At 36.9% G+C, this 22,032-nt stretch overlaps 1 protein-coding gene across 3 annotated transcripts in view; it reads right to left on the minus strand.

Annotated features, from left to right (window-relative positions):
* INPP4B (inositol polyphosphate-4-phosphatase type II B) overlaps positions 1-22,032 on the minus strand; it is a 493,426-nt gene that overhangs the window by 190,442 nt on the left and 280,952 nt on the right. For all 3 annotated transcript variants that reach the window (XM_027117065.1, XM_027117067.1, XM_027117064.1), the window contains 2 exons: positions 13,409-13,481; positions 1,150-1,297 (listed from right to left, as the gene is read on the minus strand). In XM_027117065.1, coding sequence (XP_026972866.1) covers positions 1,150-1,297; positions 13,409-13,481 — 221 coding nt within the window. The remainder of the gene's footprint in view (positions 1-1,149; positions 1,298-13,408; positions 13,482-22,032) is intronic.

Genomic DNA, 22,032 nt, shown 5'->3' on the forward strand with positions numbered 1-22,032 from the left:
CATTTGAGAAGAACTTATTGTGTTTGTCTTCCACATCCGAGATGTGACTTCTTAGTGTCAAATCTGTTCTTCTCTGCTGGCTTTGTGGATTTAATTTGCCTACTGCATTTTAAAATTTCATTATTCTCTCCATTATTCTTTTCTTCTCAGCATTTTTCCTAAAAGGTGATGGTTCTCAACTTAGGGCTTTCTAATTCCTTTTCATAATAACCATACCTTATATTCTACTGAGATCTCTAGTCAATTTCCTTACAATCTTTCCTATTTCCCTTTTGAGTCTTCAACATGATTTTTTCTCTACTTTTCTTTAGAAAATTTTAAAGATTCATAATTGATTTTTTTCAACACATTTTAATGGTGGGAGATTTACACAGAAAAGGTGTAATGTAAGTCACAAATGAGAGTCACACATGTGATTAAAATTTTCTAGTGGTCAGTAGTCATATGTAAAAAGTAAAAAGATATCATATTTTAGATTCCACATGATATCACTTATATGTGGAACCTAAAATATGACACAAATGAACCTATCTTTGAAACAGAGTCATGGACATAGAGAACAGTCTGGTGGTTGCCAAGGGGGAGGGGTTTGAGGAAGGGATGGAGTGGGAATTTGGGGTTAGCAGATGTAAGCTATTATATATAGAATGGATAAACAACAAGGTTCTACTGCATAGCACAGGGGACTATATTCAATATCCTGTGATAAACCATAATGAAAAAGAATATAAAAAAATGCATATAATATCTATAACTGAATGACTTTGCTGTATAGCAGAAATTAACAAGACATTGTAAATCAACTATACTTCAATAAAAAATAAAATTAAAAGTAAAAAGAGAAGCACATAAAATTAATATCATATTGTATTCAACCCCAGTACAGCCAAATGTTAACATTTCATTATGAAAGCAGTCTTTTTTTGTTTGTGTGCTGTGAATTCAAAATCTGGTGTTTATACTACACTTGGCAGAACATCTCAAAGTGGACTAATCACATTTCAAGTGATTAATAGTGATACAGGGCTAGGAGCCGTCATACTGGACAATGCAGATCTAGATTTTTATGTTATCATCATACTTGAAGAAAAAATGTTTCATAAAAAAAATAATTAATGTAAGAGACAACCATAAATCACTTTCTCTTACCTACACAAATCTTCTTTGATTTGAAGAGAGATCAATTCCTTAGGAATATGAAAAGAAAGTATGCTCTCTGACATCTGCTCCCGGATTCGCATCCACTTATTGTCAGATGTGGGAAATCTATATAATTTACACACTGGGTTCTTTAACACTGGAAAAGGTGAAAACCATAAAGTTAATAGTTAAATTATAAAGATATGCACTTTAGATAAAGATCAATTAACAAAATCATTAATCAGGCTACCATTCTAATACTTGACCAAAATTTTTTATCATAATCTGTAGTGCCACTGTGTTTCTAAGAATTTTCTCCTTATATCTATTTTTTTCAGTAGCTTCTTGGATATAGTCTTTATTAAATTAAAAAGTGATACAACAAATTCCAATTCATAAATGTGGCTACTGTGGTTCTCTGACATACCACCTATTAATTCTTTTTCCTTCTAAAAATTTTCTTAAAGTATATGTATTTATAAATATAGATGAAAATATATGGATTTATACACCATACATGCTTTGAAAAAATACATTTCTGGATTTCTTCCAATCACTCTTAGTCAACTTTACCCACTTATATAGTAGGTGACAACTGATATGTTATATTAGAGGTTTCAAATGACCCTACTACCAAAAGTGACTTTTTTCTTAAATGTCAGAAAGGTTCATTCCTTGGCTTAAGATCTATTACAATTCAAATATTATTCATACTTTAGTGTCAATAAGTCAATAACACTTTCCCAAAACCATATATTATCAGAAGCAAGACAGGGAGACTATGAACAAGCTGAATATTTGGGATGGGTGACAGTGATTAGGGGAGAAATAACATGGTCATGTCATCAAGGATTTTAAAAGATGTAAAGAAAAAGTGTAGGGCTAGATATTAAGATAATACTTGATACATTTTTTGTGAGGCCAGCATCCCTACCACACTACCAAGCCCTATATTTCAGGGCAGGATTTTATTTCCATTGCTGTTGGATAAAGAATATAAGAGAGATATATCAAAGCTTAATGGACAACAAAATGTCAGGTGAATCACCAGTCAAGTATCTATGGTTATTTGGCTCCAGTTTACCAATGAAGCTAATTAAAAAGAGAATTTGATATTGAAGTGGATGCAAGACTTTAAATAACGCCCAGCCTGTTATGTGGCCCAAGTCTCTTCAACATATGGAGTAAAATACCTTTCTCATTTTAGGGTTTTATAAGGCTGTGTCTCATTCATTACTTGGAAATATAAATATATTTCTGAGCATTAAAATGAGGAACTATTCATCCATTCTGCAACTATCATTCTCAGAGGTCCAGTCTGACAATTATCACTATCAGAATTGATACTAAATAGGAAACCTTTATTTCAAACATCTCATTCTTTAACGACCAGATTCAAAGCTCCCGGCACACTTATCTACCCCTTACAAGAATTAGCTAGAATGTTCACTTGTTAAAAGCATCAATAGAAGCAAGAAGATGATAGAATATTTCCAGGATGTTGAGAGACAATATTTTAAATCTAAAGTTGTATGTCTAAAGGATTATGTTTTTGCCATAAACATGACCTTTAAGTTTTATCAATTAGATTATACCACAGATCCATATATAAGGCTAATTATACTTATTTTCTTTCTCTTTTTAATGAGGTATAAAGGTATAATTGACATATAACATTATATTAGTTCCAGGTATAGACTGTAATGATTCAATATCATTTGTATATTTGTATATATTGTGAAATGATTACCATAATAAGTCTTGTTAACATCTGTCACCATACATTGTCACAAACTTTTTCTTGTGATGAGAACTTTAAAAATCTCTCTTAGGAACTTTCAAATATGCAATACAATATTATTAACTACAGTCACCAAGCTGTACATTACATCCCCCTTTCTTATTTATTTTATAATTGAAAATTTATACCTTTTGACACCCTTCACCTGTTCCACCCACCTCCATCCCCTGTCTCGGGCAACCACCAATTAGTTCTCTATATCTATGAGTTCGTTTTTTTATTTGTTACGTTTTATTTTGTTTTTGCTTTTAGATTCTACATATAAGTGAGTTCATACAGTATCTGTCTTTCTCTGTCTGATATTTCACTTATCATAATGCCCTCAAGGTCCTTCCATGTTGTCACAAATGGCAAGATTTCATTCTTTTTTATGGCTGAATAATATTCCATGTGTGTGTGTGTGTGTGTGCATGTGCGTGTGTGTGTGTGTGTGTGTGTGTGTGTGTGTATCACATTTTCTTTATCCATTCGTCAGTGGAAACTTAGGGTGTTTCCACGTCTTGGCTACTGAAAATAATACCGCAATGAACACTGGGATGCATGTATCTTTTTGAATTAGTGTTTTCATTTTCTTTGGGTAAATACCCAGAAGTGGAATTGCTGGATCATATGGTAGTTCTATTTTTAGTGTTTGGAGGAATCTCCATATTGTTTTCCATAGTGGCTGCACCAATTTACATTCCCACCAACAGTGCATGAGGGTTCCCTTTTCTCCACTTCCTTGCCAATAACACTTGTTATTTCTTATTTTTGATATCCATTCTAACAGATGTGAGGTGACATTGTGGTTTTGATTTGCATTTCCCGCATGATTAGTGACGTTGAGTAACTTTTCATGTACCTGTTGGACATCTGTGTGTATTCTTTGTAAAAATGTCTATTCAGATCCTCTGCCCATTTTTAATCAGAATTTTTTTTTTTTGCTGTTACTGAGTTGTATGAGTTCTCTATATATTTTGGATATTAGCCCTTATCAGATGTATTTTCTTTTATATGAAATACAGAAGCTTACAGCCAATGAAAGAAACTATGATATTTCATTCATCTTTAAAGTGACAATGTTTTAAAGATGTAAGAATTTTACTATAACCTCTATTGCCCTATCTCTAGAGGTGGAGAAGAAAAACAATGTATGTACAGAACTCAATATATTGTAAGTCAGGTTAAACCATTTATGGGATCTCAGGAATTCTAATGTAGCTAACATGATCAGGAATACAAATGCATCCTTTTGTAGTAAGACAGAAACGGTCTCTGTTTCTTTTTTTTCTGTGAAATGTCCACATTTTTCCTTAGTAACCTAAGTAAATATTCAATTACTTGGGTTATCTATACTTAGTATATGCACTGCTTTTTAACCTCTGCTTTTTTTTTTTTTTTTTCAGGATTACACAGAATCTTTGTATCTCCCAAACCACGGTTAAAAACCCTTCGATTGGGCTTCCCTGGTGGCGCAGTGGTTAGGAGTCCGCCTGCCGATGCAGGGGACACAGGTTCGTGCCCCGGTCCGGGAAGATCTTACATGCCGCGGAGCAGCTGGGCCCGTGAGCCAAAATTTGTATTTTTAATTAAGTTGAAAAATATGATATTCTTTATTTTATCTGTTATCACAAAACTAGTCCTTCAACTTTTGATTTTACTGTTTTCATTTTACTGCTTTTCAGTGTATTTTAAATATAAATCTTTGTTGAAATAGAGTGGTAGAAATCAAGGACAGTGTGATTAATGAGCTCCAGAACTGTCCTCCGACCACCCGAGACACAACATCCAGGACCCTGTGCGAATGCTGCTGTTTTTTTAAGGAAAGCACTTGGGGCAAATAATAAAAAAATCAGGCCACATGATCTAGCCCCCCAAAAATTCCCAATAATGTCTCCTATCTAACTTTCATGCTATAGGTTCTAACCTTTTGAAACTCACAGATCTCTAAACATTAGTATTTAACTGCACGTAGCTATTAGAATCTCAATGTAGACATAGTGGAATCCATTTTACAACCAAGTCTGATCCAGTAGCATTGCTTATTGAATACCTACTACGTATAAAGCAAGAACACTTACTGTTTCTCAAAATGCCATATAATGGAATATGACTTAGAAAATTAAAAATATATATATGGCCTGACTTTTAATTACCATGAAGTTTGTTCCAACGGCTACAAACAGACCAGATAAGATGTTCTCAACTCAAAATTTTGCTGGGTTCATAGTGAGGAGATTTCTGCCATCCTCATATAAAAGAAAGGCAAGGTATTCATGTATCAAATATTGAACAGTGGGCCATAAATGATGAACGCTTTTGTCATTTTTAAAAAATTTATTTATTTTTGCTGTGTTGGGTCTTCATTTCTGTGCGAGGGCTATCTCTAGCTGTGGCAAGCGGGGGCCACTCTTCATCACGGTGCGCGGGCCTCTCACTATCGCGGCCTCTCTTGTTGCAGAGCACAGGCTCCGTAGTTGTGGCTCACGGGCCTAGTTGCTCCACAGCATGTGGGATCCTCCCAGACCAGGGCTCGAAGCCGTGTCCCCTGCATTAGCAGGCAGATTCTCAACCACTGCGCCACCAGGGAAGCCCGCTTTTGTCATTTTATAAATGCTTCTCCCCTATAGCAGAGATACAGTTTCAACAATTCTGCACACACACTCCAGCTGTGTAAATGAGCCCACCACTTTCAGCTCTGGCTTTCCACTGATGTCAAGTATTTCTTCATGTAGGAGATGCATTTCTGACCATACAATAGGCTCAGCTCAGCAAAAACAACTATCTAACTTATCTATTATAAGTTCTTTTTAAAGAGAGCCCCGTGTGTATCATCTTCATTTTTTTTCACTGCTTTTGCCAAAACAATTGCTAAAAATATCACGTGACAGATTCTACCAAGGGAAAAGTAGTGAAGAGATTTTGGACACCACCACAGTCTTAATTATGACTTAATAAGGATAAAGTTCTAAGATGGTCCAGATATGAATACATTCCCACTGAGATCCACCCTCTAAGGTGAACACAGGGACAGAAAGTAAATGACAGATTTTTTTCTCCTAAAATTGCAACACAACTCAAATTTCCATATCATTTATTCCAGACACTGTAAAAGGCCTTTTTAATACGCTAGCACACCACCTGCTTTTCCAGCAATTGTGAAAGCCAAGTGCTCCAGTTCTGAACTATCAAGGTAAAGATGCCAAGGAAATGTTCAACAAAGCCAAAACACAGACAACACATTAAAAAAGGATGGCTGTTCAAGCAACCTGGGGCAGAAAAGATAAACCAGAGTGATATCGTAGGGATGATCTTCTCTTTTCTGTGTCTGTGTTGGGGACATCAGTGGATTAGACAAGGAGTTTTGGAAATCTGGATTCAGGGTTGAGGGGGTCATCAGAATGCCAAACAATTAAGATTGTCTTTAATACAGTTCTCCAGATTAAGCTCACCTGTGATTATCTTCATGCAATTTCTTGCTTTCAGGAGGTGGTAGATGTCACGTAGTTAAATGGAATCTGACTTCATTGGCTTCAAGCTTTACAAAATCATTATGTTAATGTACTGTAGATTCTTGTAGAGAATCTATTCATTCTATAGCTTTTAATTATGCAGTTGTTTAATAGTTTCATCATTCAGCCGAATGTACATGCACTGCCTATTCTCCAAATGCTACATTACACTCAGTAAAGATAAGTCTGTGTAAGCCAATTAGATAATGACATTCTCTCATTTGTAGTTGAAAATATCTTAGATTTAGATACATACATCTTAAATGTAGATTGGCTCTTTTTAAGATTAGATGAGAACTAAAAATCCTAAATAGAAATCACTAAAAGACTATCCTAAGCAAGGCTTAGAAAAGAGAAAGTAAGAAAGCATGACAGGAGCTCAGAAAACACAGCAAAGGAAGATCTCTTTTAAAATAATAAAGATGAAATGAACTATTAAAAACTAAATTCCCCCAGAATTTTAAATTACTTTTCTTTAGTTGTGTTATAAAATCTAAATTATGTTATTGTTTGTGCTGTTTTTAAAGGAGCAACAAATAAGAATAGAAATAGTATATAAGCTGAGTCAGACAAAGTGCTGTTCCCTAGTCTAGCCAAACCCACAAGCTCTTGGCCTTCCATCTTCAATTCAAGGCCAAGAACAAGAAAAACTATTACAGATGCAGAATAAAACATAAAGATAATATTTGTGGGGATTTAGTCTCCAACTGGTGAAAACTGGCGAGTTCAATGTGTAGAATTCGGAGCTTCGGTTTTGGGTGGTCAGAAAAGAGATTTGCTTCATTCACTCTAGTTTGAATGATCTTCCCTGTTCATTCTAATTCAGTCATTAAAGTAAAGGACAGATCTACAAAAGTGTCCTTTCCTGGTTCATATTTCATGCTGAGCAGCCTGGAATGACCTGCGGTTCATGGAACTCAAGTTGTTTCTTGCCAATTTGCCTCTGTTCAAGGTATTCCCTGCACCTCAAAGGAACGCTCCTTTTTCCTGGCTACACGTAATCATCCTATAAACTCAGCTCAGCAAGCACCTCCTCCAGGAAGCCCTTCTTGACTTCCCTCTGCTCCCTCCCTACAGTTGTTTCTCTTTTGTACTCCCCATCCCCATCTCTATCATGGTTCTTATCAGTTGTGCTATAATTGTCTGTTTACTGCTCTGTGTCCCCCATTAGAATGTAAACTTGTGAAGGCCATGACTGTACAGTTTTCTTTGTCCTCATGTTATCTCCTGTACCTAGCACAGTGCCCAGTATATGCAAACATTCCACAGAAATGAGCTTAAACCTTACACCTCAGATGTTTCTCATCGTTACTTTCCCTAATAGGTGAACAGTTAGGGCCCTGACAACTGTGTAAATTGAGAGGGGAAAATGCAAGAGGGAAGGACATAACTAAAAACCTCTCTTCAAGAGAGAGCACAGGCATCAGAATAAAAGAAGGAAAACCACAGCCGAGAGAAAGCCCTGCTCACATTTGTCCACAAAATGTTAACCTTTTGACTATATCCTCTTCTTGCCTTTATTTTTCTTCTAGTTTACCTAAGGTGGGCAGTGGAGGGGGTAATAAACTTACAACAGGAAGATAGCTGAAGTATTTAAAGGTGCCTAAGAGATGATTTCTTTGATTACTAGGCAGTGAAATTCACTCTTCCATTGAAGCTACTTAACACCATAAATATGTTAATACACGGTAATGAAAACATGAAAATTCCAAAAGAGCAAGGTTAATGGTGTGAACTGAGAATGCCACCTTCCATATTAGTAAACAAAAGATGTTACAGCCATCCAGTCATCACATCTCCCTCCCAGAGGGAGAACCCCAAGGGAACTTGGGATGGAAGCAAAGAATGCCTGCCATCTAGCTGTCAACTGCTATAGCCACCCTGCTGGCACACCCTGAGGAGACTCAGGATAAGAAAATGCAGGATACTGGCCCCGGATAGCTGAGGTGCACATCAAAGGAACGATCTCAACGAGCCCAGACTTTGCATCTTCCCATACATAGAAAAGCGCTAATTTCATTAGCTTGAGATGTCTGGTTTTCTTTAATTACCAATAATCTGTTGATGTTCCGACTACCTGCTCTTTGTTGCAAAAACTCCTATATATCTTGGCTACCGCCTCGCCTCTTTGGAGCAGTTCCTCAGAGTGATCTGAGAGTCCTGTCTCCGGGGGCTTGAAGTCCTAAGAATATCCGCCAAATAAAACATAACTCTCGACTTTTAGGTTGTGTGTGTGTGTTTGTTTGTTTTTTCAGTAGACAATGGACTCCATTGGATTTGTTAAAACAGCAAAGGGCAAAGAAATCTGGTGAGTAAGTACAAAGGATAAAGGGCCAATGTTATAAGCCAAGATGGTCCCATATTTTACACATCATGGAGTTATAAATACAAGGGCAAAATCTATTTAAACTAGTATGGAGAAAATACAACAGAGATAGCTTTGTTAGCATAAATTGATATGATCTAAGATTTGACAAGGTAGTTGAATGAAAAGAAAAAACGGGGAAAATGGGATTTGTTTTTTGGCTGAAATTCCTCAGGACTCAAAATGAATATAGAGGGAACTATTTTTCAATGTCTCTCAGAATATCTCCTAAAATATTCTGTCATGCCTTGCTTTACATGAGGTGGTAGTGAGGAGAATGTCACCCAATATTCATTTCAACTGTGTGGTATTGTGAAAGGCAGTTAAAGTCTACGGCGCCATAGGAGGCAGGAAAAAACTTAAAATGAGAATTTCATAGTAATTTTTAGGGAGAGTAATAAATTCTTTCATTTCAAACCTAAATGATTCAATTTGAACATCTTTCTCACGGAGAGAAGAATAACAGTGCAGTTTTCTGTTACCTGAAGTGTCAATTCAAATGATAAGATATACCCATTATTAGTCATTTGACAAATATTTACTGAATGCCTATTGTATTCTGGCCCTGGAGACACAGAAATAAATAAGCAACGTTTCTTCTTAAATAGCACACAATTAGGCATCTTCTGTACGGCAATAGTAGTAGATGGCTTAATCCTATTGGGGGAAAAAGAATCAAAGATATAGTGGACTATTTCGAGAAAAATTGCAATTTATCTGTGAGGCAAGAAGAAAAACACCAATAAATTCTCCAAACAGGAGGGAAATTGCCTGTGTTTAGGGCAGAAAGCAGAGTAGTCCCCGCATTGTGGCTTAGATTCTAACTTACACAGTCATGGAAATCATCGTTGTCAGATACACCCTCTGTGAGGGCAATCGACACACACACTTTAATGTAAAGCATGAAAGTCGTCTTTAAAAACTATCAAGGATAATTTCATGACTCACGCAGTATGGAATTCAACCAAGAAAGATGCTGTATCAGATCGAATGCTTGCTGACAGGGGGAAACTCACTTGAAATGTGAAGATAATAGGAAACTTGGTGACAGGGCCCATTAGCTCCTCAGATTGGGCATAATAATATCAAAGTCCATAGACTGAAGTATTCTGTAGCATTATACTTTTACAAGGAAAATTGGGAGATTCAGGAAATCTAGAGAGAATTGTCTCCTTGACAAAAAATGTTTAAAAAGCTTATCTGTGGTCAGGCTTATTAAAAATAAATAACTCCTGAGAAAGACAACTGTAAGTGACAAAGAATAGATATGTGACTCCACGTGAGACTGATGAAAATGAATAGTTTCACGAAGTATTTCTAAAACGAAGGAAGACATAGCAAAAGCTAAACTATGCTCTACAGACTTCAGACATTGAGAGCCAAAAAGGAAATGAAAGACTGTCCAGGGCAATTTGCTCATTGCAAAAGAATTGATGTCCAAAGAGGCTGACTTGTCTGGCAGGGTCACACTGCTGGTTAGCAAATTTAGGCTGCGACACCAGTTCTTCAGAAGAGTCTGTCCAGTGCTCTGATATTAGGACCACCAGAGCACATTTGTTCTTGTTCTGCTGTAGGCAAGGCACCTCAGTTGATGAGACTTAGTAGGACACCCAACTCCGTGACCAGATAAGAGACTCTGCTGTCTACACTTCCCTCTGTTCAAAAATAACTTCCCCTACCCCCATCCCCCAAACAATACCTCAACAACAAAGAGTGCTAAGTGCTTTCACTACCATTTGCTTAAATGAATAAACAAATAATTAAATGGGTAAATCTGTTATTTTAACAACTTTATTTGATGAACTACAGAATTAAAAAATTAAGCAAAATGAGAACCTCACAATTCTAATACTGTACCTTCTAGTGCGTTTCCTGTTTCAGAGAATATAAAAGCCAACAGCTGAAAGGAATTTGTTTTCTCCTATAACTAAGGTACTTATATACCTTTTTTATGGAATTGTAAATTCTGCCCCCTCTCCTTTTTCTCATCTCTTTCTCCTCCTGCCCTCAACTCCCCAGGCTCCCAACATACACATTCAACTTGAGAGGCAAACAGGGCATGAAAAAGGTGAGGCCTGAGGGGGAAGAGCTTTTTCTTTATAGTCTCACAATAGATAAGTGAATTTCCCAAGTCATGCATTAAACCTCTAGAGATATAAATAGAATAGTGAGGACCAGCTATGAGCTATGACATCCTTTTGCACTCACTCAGGAAGAACTTCATCACTCACTTGAGACTGGCAAGTTCCACATAATACACGAATACAGAGACTTGAGAAGAATGTCAATAACTCCCTTCACCTGAAGATTTTGAAAAACTACCAGATGGGAATATAGTGGATTAATTCCAAGGTTGCTGAGTTTAGACAAATAAATAGAAAAAAAGACCAAGGTACACACAAACCAAAGTCATAGGCGCATAGTCTAGCTACATATGCTGTATGTGCACAACACACTTAGATTTGGAAAAGAAACATTTCATATATAGCACTTAGTTGTACTTTAAAATAACTTTTTAAAAAAAATCTAGCTTTTATAACATTTGACTGTCATTTAGCCTTGTCTTTCCCTGATACAAGAAGGCTCATAGAAAATATTGGTGGCAAATATATTCCAGGCACTTCCGGATTGCCTGGACTAGGGACATTGAGAAATATCATCAGACCTAAGTGAAGAATCACCACCAAAATTGTCACCTCCAGGAAAAGGGAAAAGCAGTAATCAATCATCTTTCACTCCACTGAGTATATTTAAATTGCAGAGTGCAGCTGCTTCCATCACTTCCATATCACTTTTTGTCATATTACGGTTCATATGTTAGGAATTTGGAAGAGTTAGTACGCTTCAAAGACTCATGCCTTGCAGATTTTATGGCACAAGAATTAGGAGGTGCAGATTTACTTTTCACTATGTTCCCTTTGTCTCTTCTTCCTTAGGTGATATATTTTCTTACTCCGGGAGCCATTTTTCTCTTTCTCTTTGAAATTTATATTAAACCAATCAGTTTTTTAAAATGGCATTTCTCTTTGTGGGCATAAAAAATTACAAGGTTCACATGAGTGAATCACTTAAAAAGTGTCTTATAATTACAGTGTAGATGATTCTGATGATAATTTGATTCACTCAAACTGCATTTAACGTGAATGTAGTATCTCCCACATTCAATTTTATTTCTCAAAATTGACATCTGGTAAATTAAATAGATTATCTGGATATATTGAAATAAAGGACTAAAGGTTTGGTCAACTTTCAGGTGAAAAAAATATATGTGAGGAAGACCCTTTGAGGTTACATTAGTTATTTTATCCACACGGATAACTTATCAAGTACTTTATGGTACATGGCTGGTCTAGCCGTCCAGGTAGCCCCTTCACTGTTTAATGCATGTCCCTCCTGGCATTACATCCTTAATAAAAATTTTTAAAAAACACGTCACTTGGTCATAGGTTGAGAAGCAGCTGCTCTTCTTTGGTTTAATCCTTCATTCTAATAAGTACATTTAATGGGTGTTTTATTGCTATATTTTATTTTGAGTTCTTTGAGTCAAAAGGTTGCCTGTCTTTCTCCATCCCTGATTATTAGTGGCTTCCTGCAGGGGAAAATTGATAATAGTTTAGGGGTTATGTATTAGTAAGCCTTTGAACTTTGTATCACTCATTAATCTGATTATCATGCTATCCATGTCACTGTTGAAATGTACAACATAGAAGGCTAGAAAAATATTAAGGTTTATTCTATTGTTACACCAACTTTTTAATTAATGGCTTTTTAGTAATAGCATGACCTGGTAATTAAGAGCAAAGGCCTTGGGATTAAAACTGGATTTAAATTCTGGACCTGCTATTCACTAGGTAGTGACCTTGAGCAATTTCCTCACCTGTAAAACGGAGATAATAATACTGCCTTCTTCATAGCACACATCAGAAAGCAAGGTAAGGCAAGGCATATGAGTGGCATCTCGCCTGCCACTTATTTGCCATTATTATCACTACTGGTAACATAATTTATGTTATCATTCAAAAATCAGTTCCATAATTTATAGATACATATTATCACATATTTTGTAATTTTACCAGATGTCTCAAAGTCATCATTTATCACATTGTTTAGTTCCTTGTTGAAATTCAAATATATTACTATAAGTAACACTACACACACATACACACACACACACACACATATGTGTGCACACACACTCAGGAATGTACAAATGTGTATATGAATTTTTCCTACTGAATCCATATACATATTCTTTTAACAACTTCATTAAAAGTAATAAACTAAAACTCAAACTAATTAAGAGCTTGACATTTCTAATACTCCCTCTTCTAATATCTCATTTCAGATGATACAAAATCCAAAAGCTAAAAGGAATTTGTTTTGCCATATAGCCAAGCTATATACATGTATTTATATATATTATATATCTTTCTTACAGACTTGTCAAGTCTAACACCACTCTGCTGACTCCACTCCCATGATTACCAATATTTAATAAGTGTCTACAATGGTTCTGTAAGAATGCTGCTCAGATTCAGTATTGAGTTCACAGAAAAGTAAAATGTATGTTCACATGAAATGAATGTAAGTTTCCAAAAGGGAGGTACATACCTGCGTTCAAAAAAGGTAGGTTATCTTTTCTGCTCACAGTTTCTGGGGCTGTACATTCACATACCAGTGCACACTAAGAAGGAATAAAAGAAAACATATTTGATAATGATCAAATAAGAAATGAGATTCTTTTTTCATTTGCAAAACATGAGGCCATGCACACGGTTTCAAAACATTCTGAACAAACATTTTTGTAAAACTATTTTTAGCTTTATCTTTACAATGAACCTTGTTTAACTTGTGATTACTTACTTCCATTTATATATAATATGATTATATTGTACAATTATAGACTACATTTCAGTTCCAGTTAAAGACTACTTAGGAAACAAAGTTTGTACTTTCTTTGTGGAAACGGATTATCCGCGTGCTAGAGATAGGTTCCTCCTGTAGCAAATCACCTATGACAAGCTGAATGGCTTTGTATTTCTGTTGCCCGGGTTGATTTTCGATCAATAAAAAGCAAATTATCTTCTGGCTTTTAAGTAAGGGCAACTTTAAATAAAAAATAAAATATGTTACAGCATCTAATTTCATAAGGCAAAAAGAGATGTTTGTTTCTGGCAAAACAATGCAAACACTTGCTTATAAAGTATGAGGATACTTTATAAATAAGCTGATGTCTGATTTATGAATAAGCAATTTATAAATAAGTGGATCCAGAGATCATAGATCTATTAATCCATGATAATTAGATTCAGCTCATGATCCTTTACAGAGCCAACACTTCTCTGGACAGAAGGAGAGAAGAGAGACACAGAGAGCACATTGCCATGTTCCTAACGAGTGAACCATGGGTGGGAGATACTATCTCAGATAAGCCATCCCTAAGCATGGGACTCTGCTTCAACCTCCTATGAAACTGTAACTAACAGAGGAAGCAAAACTTTTTTGGCTCCAGAGAGGCTGATAAGAAACCTATATTCACAGACAGAGACCAGTAATTATTTCTTTAGATGACTTTCCTTTAATCTCTAGCAACCGCCCCCCCGCCAGCCCCAGAGAAGAAAAAGGAGGGCTGGGAGAAGGAGGAAAGTAAATTTTTAGAGCAAATATATCAGACATAAACAAATAAATGCAAACAAAAACAAAACAAACAGACAAAACCCCAGAAAGTTCTCTGGGTGAAGAGTTCTAAGGGAAACAGCCATCCTTCTGTAGCAAGCATGGTGTTGTCAAGAGACTCCAAGGGCTCAGACTGCCCTCCCTAGTAGGATGTATCAGAATTGCCTGGGCTATTTCCCAACTGTTCTAACTATCTGTGATCCACCTCCGTTCCTCCTCTGGGGAGTGCCCCCCTCCTTGAGATTCACCACCACCGAGGTCACTGTTCATGATAGAATGTATTATGTCCCTGAAGCATTTTGAGAAGGAAGACAAATGGCTTAAAACATTGATTTAAATGTTACTTTCTGTATTCTTAAAGCCCACTACTCATTCCTCTATCATAACATTCATCACATTACTCAGGAAATTTCTTGATGGAGAAAAATGTGCTTTCATACTTTCTTTAGTGCTTATATTGAGATCCTAGTTTACTGAAAAAATGAATAACTGCAAACAACTCTTAAAATTTTATGTTCTCTAAATCATTTTCCCGACCAACCAAAAGTCAGAGGTGATCCCTTCTTTTAATCCACAGCTATTTTGGAGATGTACTTCCCAAATCACTACAGCAATGTGCAAGGATGCTTGGACATACTTAAAATTCTTTATTTCTCCTATTTGCAAAGTTTTGTCGACTTCTTTCAGGCTACATAGGGCTGTTAAAGTAATCTTTTGTAAACATTATGTTCGTCATATCAATGTTCTGTTCTAGAATGTATATAATGGTTATTTACTGTCCAATCAAACCCAATATTCTCAGACTGGGCCTCAAATCCTTTCATGCTTTGTCCCTGACATCCTTCCACATAATAACTTGGTATACAGCTCTAAGTCATCTTCCTTTCCAAAAGATCATCATCTACAATATCACTTATAGGAATGGTTTAGACTAAACTTTTTTAGTGAAGAAGTCCATAATTCACACAGATCAGGTATTACCCTGAGAAACTGCTTCCCTTTATGGAGGCAACCCTGACTCTTTGAAATCAAAGATAACTTTCTGTTTCCTAACAAAAGGCCCGTTTTATTCCACCAAATGAATACAGACATACGACTTTTATATATTCATATCTTCCATTCACACTGGAAGGCTGATATTTAGGACAATTTTAAACTAATATTCTTACTTTGTATTTTACAACTCTACTATTCAGAATGCTCTCAAGATTTAAATCCATGGAACATAAACAGAAAAATCCAATAAATATTTACTAAATTAATTAATATTTTCATATTTGGACTCAGCAATTATTTTTTTCAATTGTTTCCTGAGTGTACCTTTTCTGTCTCTATTTATTTTGATTGAAAGTTTTCAAAGCCAAGAACCTTATTTCTTATTTCCTTAGGCCATTTTTATTTTATTTTTTTTACGTTTTTTTACATTGACCTTAGAATCTTTTTGCACTGTGCTGGTTGCTACAGAGAATGCAAAGATGGAAATGATGAGGAATCTGTGCTTAAGAAGGTTCCGCTATTTCTACTGTTCATTGCTATTATTATGGTGGATATTTGCAGCATTACACACTTACATGGTGTGCGCTCTCAATGTAGTAACTTTACATTTGCGATTCTGAGCAGGAATAACAAACATCACGTGCTTTTGGTACCAGATGTAGCGCCATAAGCCTATTGATTTTGATTAATAGTTTAAAAAGTGTTATTTGATGGTAAGTGTGGTCAAGCAGACGAAACATATGATATGTAAAATTCTTGGAGCTAAATGATTTTGACTCTCAGCTAACATATCAATTTGCCATGCACTGAGCTAGAAAATTAGCAATATTGTATGAACAATAATCATAAAGCTCTGTATGAATCCATCAAGACACTTCATGGCCAAGTACTTTCACATCTGTTGATTTATTCCATCAATCACACTTTTCAAAGTTTGGTCTGGAGTCTCCTGGAAGTCCCTGATAACTTTTGCCTTTGCACCCTTTGTAGCATCTAGCACAGGGCGAAGACAACTTTATTTTCATATTAATACTAAAATATTATTTGTCTGTTTCCTTCTCTTTTTCTTTCGGGGCGGGGGCGGCGCGTGGCTTGGGGGATCTTAGGTCCCCGACCAGGGATTGAACCCAGGCCCTTGGAAGTGAAAGTGTAGAGTCCTAACCACTGGACCGCCAGGGAATTCCTGTCTGTTCCCCTCTCTCTTACAAGCATACGGTAGAATTTTCTAGAAGCTATATGACACAATCATTTGACAGTTAATGGTATGTGTGCTTATGTATTCTTCTGTTTTAAACATTTCTTGTTTGAGTTTTTAATATGATAAATGTCTATGGATATAATCCAAATAAGCAAAATCTCTAATACAGTAAATATCAATAGATAAAATCCACATAAATAATTTGAAGAGTGTAAAATATGAAAATTGCTATGCTTTTGTGATCTCATTCAGTCTCATGGTTTAAGTACCAACCAAATATCATTTGGTGACTCACAAATATATAATTCTAGCTTGGACATCTCACCTGAATTCTGACTTGAAGCTCCAACTGCTTAGATATATCCATACTTGGATGTCTAAGAGGAATGTCAAATGTAACATCTCAAAATCTCCTGTCTTCCTCCAACTGCTACTCTCAGTGTTGTTTTATATATATATATATATATATCTATATATATATCTTCATTGGAGTATAACTGCTTTACAATGTTGTGTTAGTTTCTGCTGCACAACAAAGTGAATCAGCTATACATATACATATATCCCCATATCTCCTCCCTCTTGAGCCTCCCTCCCACCCTCCCTATCCCACCCCTCTAGGTGGTCACAAAGCACCGAGCTGATCTCCCTGTGCTACGCGGCTGCTTCCCACTAGCTATCTATTTTACATTTGGTAGTGTATATATGTCGATGCTACTCTATCACTTCATCCCAGCTTCCCCTTCCCCTTCTGTGTCCTCAAGTCCATTCTCTATGTCTGCATCTTTATTCCTGCCCTGCCACTAGATTCATCAGTATCTTTTTTTAGATTCCATATATGTCCATTAGCATATGGTATTTGTTTTTCTCTTTCTGACTTAACTTCACTCTGTATGACAGACTGTAGGTCCATCCAGCTCATTACAAATAACTCAATTTTGTTTCTTTTTATGGCTGAGTAATATTCCATTGTATATATGTGCCACATCTTCTTTATCCATTCATCGGTCAAAGAACACTTAGGTGGCTTCCACGTTCTGGCTATTTTAAATAGAGCTGCAATGAACATTGTGGTACATGACTCTTTTTGAATTATGGTTTTCTCAGGGTATATGCCCAGTCGTGGGATTGCTGGGTCATACGGTAGTTCTATTTGTAGTTTTTTAAGGAACCTCCATACTGTTCTCCATAGTGGCTGTACCAATTCACATTCCCACCAACCAGCAGTGCAAGAGTGTTCCCTTTTCTCCACACTCTCTCCAGCATTTATTGTTTCTAGATTTTTTGATGATGGCCATTCTGACAGGTATGAGGTGATACCTCATTGTGGTTTTGATTTGCATTTCTCTAATGGTTAGTGATTGAGTATCTTTTCATGTGTCTGTTGGCCATCTGTATGTCTACTTTGGAGAAATGTCCATTTGTTTCTGAGAAAATGGTAATTCTTTTTTTTGGTAGCCTTTCTCCCTGGAGTCTGGCCACGTCTCACTTTCTACATCAGTCACACCCTGATCCAGCTCATCTGCACTTCTTCCCTGAATCTTCACAATAATCAGACTCCATTCTTCTGCCCTTGCCTCCTTTCAGGCCCTAGTCAACACAGCAGCTGGAACAGTCCTCTTAAACATGAATCAGATTTCATACCTATACTCACAGCTCCTCAACTGTCTTTACACATAGCCCAGAGTCTAACACCTTCATGGGGGTTGGTCTTCCCTGCCCCATGAACCTCTGTCCTCAACTCCTACCACTCTGCTCTTTGACCCCTCAGTTCCAACCACACTGGCCTCCTTGCTGCTCCTTCAACACCACAAGCATCTTGCTCCTCAAGACCTTTGCTCTTGCTCTTCACTCTGTCTACAATTCCTATTCCTTTCAGATATCCACATCTTGTTCCCTTCTTTCTTGTACGTTTCAGCTCAAATATCACATTACCAGTGAATCTATCCTTGACCATCCAGTTTAAGAAGGCCACAGCCCAGCACTCCCTAGTCCTTGCACTCTGTCTTATTTTTCCTGTAGAACACAGCACCATCTGATCAACAGTATATTACTTTCTCTTTTACTGTTACTTCCCCAGAAGGTGGCATCCGTGTCTATTTGGTTCATTGCTGAATACGCAGAAACTAGTCCAATGCCTAGAACATAAAATGTAGTATTGTTTGATGAATGAATGATGAATATTATATGCCTTTTAATATTCTATAAAGATAAGTAGGGCCTGTTATATAACTTTCAACTTTTATATTTAGGGTAGATAAAGGGAGGAAACCTTTTGACACTGGTCCTTAGCTACACAAGGACTCTAGTTTTTCCCTGATTAAGTCTGATGAAAGTCCACTTAAAACACCTCTTCTAAGTATGGGGTCAAAATAACCTAAGGGCAGCAGGTCATCAAAAGACTAGCTGGGTTAGCTTCATAGTCAAAGGGAGACATTATTACTCCACTTATACCATTTTTGCCATGGTCATAAATAAGTAAGGCATTTTCCTTCTTTTTGAAGAAATCACTACCACTTTGATCATTAGTACTCTGCAACGTTCAGCTATAATATAGACATTAGACAAAAGGGGAAGACAAGGCAGGAGCTGGGTTTAACCAGCCTCACCAGAGGATTGTTAACCCTCCTGCCCTAACAAGAAGCCCAGGCATCTCTGGGGCAGGCAAAGTGGTGAACTGGGCTCTCTCAGTTGATCCTGTTGGCTTTTACTTACTGTCACCTCCCTTGATGATTTTGTTTCCTGGTTCTCCTTTCCTCAGTAGCATTTTTTTCTTGACTACTTATTTCAAAGGTTTTTTAAAATTTAATTTCTTCTTCTTTCCTTCATAATCCTACACTCTTCACTACATCCTTATTACATGCTTTATTTATTGACCGGTCAGTTTGTACAGTGCTATAGGTAGCCAAATATTTTCCCTTCTAGGAGACAATTTTGGATTTAATTGCTTCAAAGTGAAATTGACTTCATTTATTCACTCATTCATTTTTTTCGTGTCAGGCTCTGTTCTGGGAGCTGAGGGTAAAAGAGAGGACAAAATAGACAAATATCTTGCCCTCAGGAAGTTTAATTCTAATGAGGGAAATAAACAATATATGAGATAAACTAAAAAGATATATAATGTTGGACAGTGATAAGTACTAAGGACAAAAATAATGCAGAGAAGAGAGTCAGAGTTTTGGGTAGGCATTGCAGTTTTAGATATGGTGGCAGAGAAGCCTTTGGTGAGAAAGTGATTTTGTAGAAAGATCAGAGGAAGTGAGGGAGTGAAGCACAGTTACTGGGAAAAATGCTTCACAGGCCGATTGAATAACAAAGTTTAAGGACCCAATTTGGAAATATACCTGGACTGTTCAAGGAGCAGCAAAGAAGATAATGTGACTGGACTGAAATGAATAAAAATGAGGAGTAGAGGAGGAGGTGAAGGACATGAAGGGGGCCAACACTCAGAGGACTTTAAGTGAGAATTTGGGTTTATACTTTCAGGAAGATGAGAGGCCATTGGAGGAATGACAACGTCCGCATTACATTTTACTAAGTGCTGTGCTGATAACGGACTATGATGGTGGCGGGGGAGGTCAGGGAAAGAGGATGGAGGGAGTCAGGGAGACGTTTAAGAGACCACTGCAAAAATCTAGGTGATAGACGATGTTGTTTATAGTGAAGGGCTCACGAGTTGCCGGGTTCTAGATTTATTCAGAAGTCAAAATCAACAGGATTTGCTGACATACTGACTGTAGGTATGAGAGGCAGGAAGCAGTCAAAGATGACCCCAAAATTAAAAACAAAAAGCTTGGTATACCTAATGTGATATTTCACCTAATATGTTAGCTTTGTAAAAGGATGATGTTTGTAGGCCTTTTGTGAATTTTTCTTTCTACTGCTACGTGATTTTAACACGCTGCGTTCTATTTCTATGTATGTACGTATGAAATAGAAGTTTGAGCCAGTATAATATGGTGAATGACCCTCTGTACAAGTTTCCCTTGATAAAAAGTACATAATAATATGGTTTTAGGAAACAAGTAAGTAAATGTATGTGAGAAGAAAGAGTTTGGATTTTCATTTATATTTTTTTAAAATGTTTTCTCCTTTGTCATTTTTTTTTTAATGTTGAAGCTTCTTTTAATTTATTTTTATTTATTTATTTTTTTTGGCTGTGTTGGGTCTTCGTTTCTGTGCAAGGGTTTTCTCTAGTTGTGGCAAGCGGGGGCCACTCTTCATCGCGGTGCGCGGGCCTCTCACTGTCGTGGCCTCTCTTGTTGCAGAGCACAGGCTCCAGACACGCAGGCTCAGTAGTTGTGGCTCACGGGCCTAGCTGCTCTGCGGCATGTGGGATCTTCCCAGACCAGGGCTCAAACCCGTGTCCCCTGCATTAGCAGGCAGATTCTCAACCGCTGTGCCACCAGGGAAGCCCTCATTTATATTTTATTCCATGCTCTGGAGGTAATGTAAGAGTCAAGATTAAAATGTAATATTTTATATCGGGGTATTGTTATGAACTGAATTGTGTTCCTCAGAATCATATGTTGAAGTCCCAATGTCCCACGTAACTGTATTTGGAGATAAGACGTTTACGGAGGTAATTAAGGTTAAATGAGGTCATAAGAGTAGGACCCTAATGCTAGGACTGGTGTCCTTTACAAGAAGAGGAGAAGACACCAGAGTTCACTCTCTCTCTCCCTCTCTCCTCTGTGCATCTGTGCCAAGGAAAAGCCTTGTGAGGACACAGCAAGAAATCTGGAAGCCAGGAAGAGAGCAGCCACCAGGAACTGAATCATCTGACACCATGATCTGGGACTTCGTAGCCTTTCAGAACTGTGAGAAAATAAATTTCCATTGTTTAAGTCTATGGTATTTTATTATGACAGCCCAAGCTGATAAACATAGGTATGAACCTTTTAGCTGCTCCTTATAAATGAGCGATAGCCTGTGTCACTCAATACATGACTATGGTTTTAAGAGTAGTTCCATTTCTTTCTCCCCCATTCACACAAACCAGTGAGAGGGATGTTGTTTTAGGGATAAACTCCATTTCAGTTACTTTGTCTTTTCATATATTTCAGCCATTGACTAACTTCAGGACTTAAATCACTATTAGTAACAGATTGTGTTAATACACTTCATAGAGATTCTGATTTAGCAGATCTGCAAAAGGGTCCCCACATTTGAATTTCTAACAAACACCTCTGATGATTCTGACCACGCTTTGAAAAACACCAAGATAAAGTTATTTCCACATAACTCTGCGAAATACCATGCATAGTGGACCTTATTACATGTCCTTCATGACTATTCCTAGGGATTGCCAGTAGGGTTTATAAGTAACTCTATGAAACACTTCACAAGAGGTCAAGGTTTACTA

This window comes from Aethalodelphis obliquidens, unplaced genomic scaffold (genome assembly GCF_003676395.1).
Source record: "Aethalodelphis obliquidens isolate GAN/ISIS:26980383/991018 unplaced genomic scaffold, ASM367639v1 scaffold17, whole genome shotgun sequence".
Classification (NCBI taxonomy): Eukaryota; Metazoa; Chordata; class Mammalia; order Artiodactyla; family Delphinidae; genus Aethalodelphis; species Aethalodelphis obliquidens.